General features: G+C 35.0%; 1 protein-coding gene across 1 annotated transcript in view; it reads right to left on the bottom strand.

Annotated features, from left to right (window-relative positions):
- cacna2d2a (calcium channel, voltage-dependent, alpha 2/delta subunit 2a) overlaps positions 1 to 8,798 on the bottom strand; it is a 210,312-nt gene that overhangs the window by 82,785 nt on the left and 118,729 nt on the right. Inside the window, 1 exon segment of the mRNA XM_016557999.1 lies at positions 3,086 to 3,130. Coding sequence (XP_016413485.1) covers positions 3,086 to 3,130 — 45 coding nt within the window.

The raw sequence follows: 8,798 nt of genomic DNA, 5'->3' as shown, positions 1-8,798 counted from the left end.
AATAAGTAAGGCTGCGTGTTTCAAGGCACTTCAGGGGACCTTTAAATTCAAAACATACGCATGTTGTGCTAGAGAGACTGCAACACAAGAAACAACACAAAACATCTATGCTGTATCTAAATCTGTATTCACTTAGCTTGTCTCTCCTTCCTGTTTCAGTTGAAATTATGTCACCACATAGAATAAGGCTGCGTGTTTCAAGGCACTTCAGGGGACCTTTAAATTCAAAACATACGCATGTTGTGCTAGAGAGACTGCAACACAAGAAACAACACAAAACATCTATGCTGTATCTAAATCTGTATTCACTTAGATGACTTGTCTCTCCTCTAGCATGTACATGGCATTAGTGAACCTCTAATCTGTTATTTGTACATCAAAGCGCTTGGCAACTGACATCCAGCAGGCAGATGTTGGTGTTTTAATGTAAATAACTTTGTGTGTTCAATGGTGACGTAATCAATTAAAGATGAAGCCATTGCACCATCTGGATTATGATGGTGTACTACGAATTTCAATTTACAATTTATTTTCTTTGGTTTTGAACTCTTTTAGGCATCAGTTTACCATCTGGATTTTTAAAAGTACTGTACATTTTCTGCACTTTTTTTTTCTTTGAATTTTCCTGTTACAAAGTATCTGAAGCACATCTCAAAAATAACACATAAAAGTTTCCTGCGACACATCAAGCCAAAGGTTTCCTCGGTGGGTCTGAGGAAGATCACACACACTCACACACACACGCACACGCACACACACACACGCACATGCACATGCACGCACGCACACACATGGCTCGTGATGGAGACAGGACTGAAGATCACAACTTCCAGGGCAGGAAAACGAGCAGATCTTTCCTGCTGTAGGTGGAGGAGAGCAAAGCTCCAAAGGGCATCGCAAAACAGCATGGAAGAGGAGGAGAGTGGGAGGGAATGGAATGGCACCGTGCCACAGTTTGCCGAACGAGACGACAGAGATGAAATAGATGGAGAAGACTGTGATGATAAAAAGAGAACGCTCAGCTTGAGCTGATGGACCTGATTTCCACTGCCAGTCAGAAAAAAACCAAACAGCTTTTGTCTGACTTTGTCGACTAAAACACTTCTTCTTGCAACGGCAACTCCTCTGTTGTTATTGCATTCGTACTCATAGATATTCATAAGTGAAGCCTTTACATTTGAATAGACACTGAAACAATATCAATATATTGAAAATTTAAACACTTTTACATATGTACAAATTCAGATACAAATAGTAATAAAAATAATAAAAATTAATTATTATTATTATTAATGTATTAAAAGTACTAAAATGAAATAAATAAATAAATAGTTTTTTGCTGGACAAAATTGAATGAATAATAATAATGATACTACTACTACTAATAATAATAATGTTTTATTATTTTTATTACTATTTGTCTTTTATATTATTATTATTATTATTATTTATAGTAATAAATGTAATAAAACAAATACTAACAAATACATAAATAAACATTATTATTATTATTATTAATTAATTTTTAATAATAATAATAATAATCATCATCATCATCTTTGCCAATCATCTTTGCCAATCCTCTGACAACTGGACAAAATGTAATGAACAATGGCAAACAAATTTGTTTATTATTGAAACAAATAAAAGTAATGATTCCTGATAGTCTTTAGAAATCACCCAGAAACTATTATGTTGATAAATAAGGTAAATATGTTAACTGTAATGCTATTAAACATATTTAATTAATCTAATTAATTATAAATATAATAAAACCAAACTATAAAACCTCAAAACATTTTTATGTCTCTAAAGTTGCACAATTGATAAATAATGGCATTAATACAGTAGAAGCTGTACTGATATTGGTTCAGAGTGCTTCTGGAGATGTGCAGGTGTGTGACTGCAGTCGCGGATATGAAGAAATCGAGCTCAGCACACTTTCTGACCCTGCGTTTCTCGGGCCGGCAGGGGTCACGAGGGTGTCGGTGGGCCGCCGTCCCCTTGGCCCCTTTAATGATGAGTGATGTACTCCAATTAGAGACGTTGACGGCCCCTAAAGCGCCCAATCATTAATCACACACGCCTGCCGTGCTTCTACTGCACAAAATCACTCTCTGATTTATGACTTCTCTGGCTCTACTATTCCTCCTCTCTCTTATTGTACCTCCATTCCTCATCTACTCATCCGGCCTGATATAACCGCGTCCTTCTCCACCATGTGAAATCAATCAGCCGCAGAAAAGAGTCACCGTGACCTTTCACTTATACAATGAAAAGGTTTTTACTGAGTATATGATACATAAAAATACGGTGACGTGTATATTTGTGTCCCAGAGGAGAACTTAGTTGCTCAAAGGTTGCTCTTTGGAGACTTAAGTATCAACATCGTCTCACGTTTCTCCGAAAATCATGGATGTTTCTTTGACAAACTCATTGACATGCTTTAAATTGACACAATGATTTATGCAAGGAAACTAAACAAGCCTATTGTCAAATATGTAATAAAAATATATAGATATATAAATATTTTTACTAGCAACAAAACTGCATTTAGCATTATTTTTTATATAGTTTTATAGAAATAATAACAATAACAACAGTAAATAAACAAATAAAAATAATAACAGATTAATTCAAAATACTTCCTTAGTAGATTAGTATAAACAAACTTTTTACTTTTTTATAAAACATTTTATGATTACTTTTCATATAATAAAAATAATTATAATAATACATAACATTGAATAAATACATAAATATTATTAAACTATTATAGAATATAAATATATAATGTTAATCAATATTAAACACATAACTTTTGAAATAATAATAAAGTAATTCCTTAGTACACTAGTACAAACATACTATATATACAAAATAATGTTACGAGCTATTTGTGGCCTAACTCAAATTTTTTCCTGATGTGACGACACACTTCATGATCAGAGGAAAAAGATTTAGGCAAAACCTCTACAGCTATTAAATAAAAAACAGACAAGAAACTACTCCTGATGACAGCGCACAAAAACAAAGAGTTTTCATTTGAAACAGTACAAAACAAATAAAAATATCGGTCACTTACAACATCCGAGTCAGCTTTGGAGTCATAGTACTGGATGTCATTTTCCTAAAATGAAACAAAACATAAATATTAGTGACGTAAACATTTATGTAAAAATGATTGCCTTGAGGACCTAACTTTCCAGCTCATGTCATTTTGATTCACCTGCCTTCTAGGGTTGTGACGGTGAGGAAATTTTCCCACCGGTTAATCGACGAGTGACGACACCGGTAATACCGGTATCACCGTTGGGGTGGGGGGGTGTTAGTTCGTTTGAGTTTCCCTCTATTCTTCGCTTTCAAATGGCTTGTAAAAGTGCGGTGCGCATTTTACGTTCACTTTCAAATTAGTGGCAATTGAATTGCCGCAATTCGGCGTCAAGCAATTGTTTGTTTGAGTTTTCCCTCTTTTCCTCGGATTTATTGGCTTTCAAATAGCTTGAAAAAGCGCCGTGCACGTTTTACTTTCACTTTCAAATTAGGGGCAATTCAGCGTTGATTCAATTCCAGCAACAACAACGTCAAACTCAGAACTTTTATTAACAAAACGAATAAAAATACACCATATAGGCCTATGCCCAATAAAATAACAAATTACTTATCCTACACAAAGTTTAAATAGGTATATAAAACTGAAAATCAGCAAACACTGTGGAACCAAATAAATAAGAAACATAGAACGTTTATTAGCAAAACGAATAAGAAAGCTTGGAGGCATGACATTTCAGCTCGACTCACTCTCCTCACGTGATAAATAAAATCTGACTCCTGCGCCGTGGTGCACTGTCGTTCGCGCAGGGTTTGGCACGCTGCATTGAGCGTTTAGTTTTTTAAAGTGTCTGTCCTCTAACTGAACTAGGCTAAACTAGCTACTTGTTACTATAAAAAAATCTAAACGACGGTGGCGGGGCGGTGCCGCGGTAGGCAAATGACGTAACCGGTGTTGCGGCTTAACACCGGTATAACCGAAAACACTGTCTATCGCAGCAAGCCTACTGCCTTCTGCATTATAGTTTTCATGTGAGACCAAAAGAAAAAAAAAAGATCCTTATTAGCTCATTGGTTTCCAAAGAAACTAAAGCAATAATGAAATTACAGCCCTGTCCTGGGGCCGCTGTCATGAGACGGTAATTGTCATTTGTTTTGATGCTGTCTGTTGTGTTTTTGTATTCACTATCGCATGCACATCTTTTTTTTGTTTTCTGAATTAGGGATTTGCTGCTGAATTACACATCTGCTCGCAAAGCAGAAAGACTGAGCCTTCTTTTAAAATAATAAGTCACTGACTCTTGACACGAGGCGAAACTTCACCTGCCATTAGTTGACCAGATGATCACTAGAATCTTCTGAAAATAATGATGATTTTCTTCTTCTTATTTTATCAAAAGGATGACACTACAGGATCACTCACTCACTCTAACCTCACCCATCCATCTAAACGTAATCATTTATATCGATTAAGATGTTTAGCTGACAAGTGTGAAACCAGCCTATACTCACAATTCACTCATTAATCAAAGTGAATGCTAGATTTGTCAATATACATATCATAAATACTGAGACACTGCTTTTGCATTTGACGTTAAAGATGAAAAAAACTAACAATTTGTGAGAAAATAGAAACAGGAGTAAATAATAATAATAATAATAATAATAAAATATATACTATTAAAATAAAAATATAACATGTAATATAAAAATATATACTGTTAATCAATATTAAACATACATAACTTTTGAAATAATATAATGCTTTTTTGATAAATCTGCAAAAATGTCAACAATTCTGTGTTTTCTGTCAATATGGGGTGCTGTGTGTACATTAATGAGGAAAAAAAATTAACTTAAATGATTTTAGCAAATGGCTGCAATATAACAAAGAGTGAAAAATTTAAGGGGGTCTGAATACTTTCCGTACCCACTGTATATTAGGCGAAGGAAAAATGTGTACTAAGATAATGGAAGCAGGACTAATAATAATAATAATAATTAAATACATACATACATTAAATTATTAAAAATATAATGTTACATATTAATCTTTATCGAACAAACATAATATTTAGTAAATTGGAGAAAACATACATTTTTGTACCTCAGTAGTCATTGCTTTAGAGTTTCATCATTTTTATAATTTAATAGAATAGAAAAGAAAGTTTTTACGCCACTTCATTGAATATATGTTGGTATTTAACGTCAAATATATTTCAGATTAAATACTGACATTTTTTTTCTCAAAAACCTTTCTGTGAAGTCTTGTTAATGGTAAATTAAACCTCATGTCTTATACTGGAAACACTATAAAGTGTGCTTAAAATTCTTCCCCAAAAAATAAGAGAAACATCCATGACAAAGCAAGCTGAAATAGAGCAAATGATGTTCCCTAGAAACATCCCGGACATAATTTGCCATATTTTTGAGTAGAGAAGCATCCAGTGGTTGTGTAAATGCGAGTGATGTTGCGGCTGTGATCTGAATGGATCAGCATCAATGCTGTAGCATCTCTCAGTAGATGTGTTGTGCTGTGTACGACTGACTGTAGCATAGCACTGTTTCAACTGCGTTACAGCAGCATGTTCATGTGTCCCGATGCCAGCTGATGGCCAGCGGTGGGACGTCTCACGGGGGTCTGTGTCTGATCTCCTCCTTCTCTCGCGTTCACTCAGGGGGAACAATCACTAGGGCTCACTTGTTTTCTCCATTTGGAACAGCATACTATCACATTCCTCTTTTTCTGTATGGAATGCACAAAATACTGTGCATATACACAGGCAGTCAAAAGTTTGGAATAATTAATTTTAGAAAAAGAAGTCTCTTCTGCTCACCAAAACTGCATTTATTTGATCAAAAGCACAGTAAAAAACAGTAATATTGTGAAATGTTATTACAATTAAAAAAATTCCAGTTCTCCCAAACGTTTGACCAGTAGTCTAGTGTACATATGTGACCCTGGAGCACAAAAGCAGTCTTAAGTCGCTGGGGTATATTTGTAGCAACAGCCAAAAATACATTGTATGGGTCAACATGATATATTTTTCTTTTATGCCAAAAATCATTAGGATATTAAGTAAAGATCATGTTCCATGAAGATATTTTGTAAATTTCCTACCGTAAATATATCAAAACTTAATTTTTGATTAGTAATATGCATTGCTAAGAACTTCATTTGGACAACTTTAAAGGCGATTTTCTCAGTATTTAGATTTTTTTGCACCCTCAGATTCCAGATTTTCAAATAGTTGTATCTCGACCAAATACTGTCCTATCCTAACAAACCATACTTCAATGGAAAGCTTATTTATTCAGCTCAATTTTGAAAAATTGACACTTAAGACTGGTTTTGTGGTCCAGGGTCACATATCTAATAATAACTAAACTTGACTTTCTATTTCTAAAGTGACAAATAAGTCCAAACAGTATTAGCAGTCATTTTTATCATTTAACTAATTTATTGATTGGATGGCTGAAAGTTTGAAGTAAAAATGCTAGTAATTGTATTTATTGTCAAGATAACAGGATGCCACTTGCAGACTTACACATGATGAAACATAATGAGATCATGTGACAATGTAGCATACTACTGTTTGAACCGTTTGGAAACATACTGCATAATGTATACAGCAGAGTATACTGTATAATGCATTACTGCACATAATTTTTGAATTTATGCAAAATAGCAAGCTTGCCTAATGTTTCAAACAGTAGTATGTTATTGTTTATACATATGCATGAATAGTTCAGTGACTGCAGTCATTTTACATCATTGCATTAAAAAAAAATTGTCTTAATAATGTTTGTTAGTGCAGTTAATAAGTCAGGAAAGAGATTGGAGCTGATTTTACTTCATATGGAATTGTCTCTGAAAATATAGATGTTCATGTAGGTTTATCAAAGTATTCTATGATTATAATAACTATAAGCAGTATGCATACTGCAGAAACAGAATGAGTAGTATGCTAGTATGCAATTCCAAAATAGCCGGTTTCTCTGTGGTTCTCGGTCCACGCCAGTTCTATTCCCGTCTCTCTCTACAGTGCCAATCCAAACAAACCAGACGCCAACACCACAGTGACAACAACAGCGTCTGAGCTGGTCACAAGGCAGCGGTCAAAAATGCTGACAAATTTACACAACCCTGCAACTCACACACACACACACACTCTCTCTCTCACACACACACACACACACACATGGCTCACAGCAGCGTCCTCCCGGGACTCTGTCAGGCGATCAACAGATAGAGACAGAAATAGAGCGAGAGAAAAGTTCCATTCCTTCAAATGAAAAGGCCAGTCAGTCGTGAGCGATGACCTCACGCCCTCTCCTCTCCAAACCTCTCTTCCGGCCCCTCTGGGTCTCTCAGGACAGGACGCAGCGCATCTAAAGCTTCTTTCCACAAAAAGCCCAAATGCACAACACACTCCTGCCGTCAATGTCATTCTATAAAAACAGGTGCCTTTTCCATTTCCAAAATTGAAAGAGTAAATCAAATATTTACTTTTATATTAGACAGAATGTCTTTACATTTTAAATGGCATTGTTTCATCTTAATGGGATTTTAAGGAGTTAATGGATGCCTAAAAGGATGCCTTCAGTTCAAGGTCATGACACTTCAAGATGTTTATTAGAAAAATTATTCCATTCTGATATTTCTACAAATGCCCGTCTTACTTTTACCAACTGTTTACTATACAAAAAACATGAAAATTGGTTTAAAAGTCTGAGATCTTCTGACAAATCTAACAAAAAATAAACCTACTGTAGTCCTTAAGGAGGTAATGTGATGCAATGATGAAAAATATGAAAAAAAACTATATTTGAATATATAAATATAAAATTAAAATATGGGCTGCAGCGTGTGTGTGTGTGTGAACTGTAAACATGTGAACTGTGATCTTACAGTCGTGCAGCAGCTCAGCACAAGCAGTCCTTCCTCACACACCTGTCAACACTAATAATGAACTACAGACATGTAGCATAATGTTAAATGCTCTCTCTACTAGCAAAAACAGATATGATACCATGTTCTTTGCACATCACTATACTGTACCATAGTATGTGTGTATGGTAATCCATTATAGGTAAACCTATGATATTTAATTCAGGGTTAATAACATTAACTAAAACTAAAAATAAATCCATAACAATTCTTTACTTGGAATAATATAAACATTAAAGGGGTCATGAACTGAGAAATCAAAATTCCCTTGATCTTTTGACATATAAAAGCTCACTGCAGTATAAAAACATCCTGTAAGTTTCAGAACTCAAAACTTTCTCGCTAGTCTAAAAAACAGCTTATATTGAAGCCAATCTGCCAAAACATCAGGTTGTGGAATGTGCCACTTTATGACGTATTAGTGTGGCTAAACCCCAACTCCGCAGGAGAAGATCAACACCTGCTTCTACAGCACTGCCTGTTTAGCTCCGCCCACCGATTCATGCATGAAGTGTAAATAATGAGAGCGGCAAACGCAAACGATAAAGATGCTCCCAAGACAACAAAACACTGTTCAGTGCCAACCTGTGGAAAAACACAGTCTTTGCATGCCTTCCTTCTGATCTCAACATTAGGAAAGAGTGGATGAACTTTATTTTGAATGAAGTTCCAGACCGCGCCAGTAAGAACTCGATCCTTTGTTCACTTCATTTTACCGTGGATTAGTTTACAAACAATGTACAACTCGACTCAGGATTTTCAGAAAGATTGAAACTAAAAGACGTAAAAAAAAAAA

Source organism: Sinocyclocheilus rhinocerous, unplaced genomic scaffold, assembly GCF_001515625.1.
Source record: "Sinocyclocheilus rhinocerous isolate Xijiao unplaced genomic scaffold, SAMN03320098_v1.1 scaffold1488, whole genome shotgun sequence".
Taxonomy (NCBI): domain Eukaryota; kingdom Metazoa; phylum Chordata; class Actinopteri; order Cypriniformes; family Cyprinidae; genus Sinocyclocheilus; species Sinocyclocheilus rhinocerous.
The sequence above is the reverse complement of the archived record's forward strand: the minus strand, read 5'-3'. Positions and strand labels throughout refer to the sequence as shown.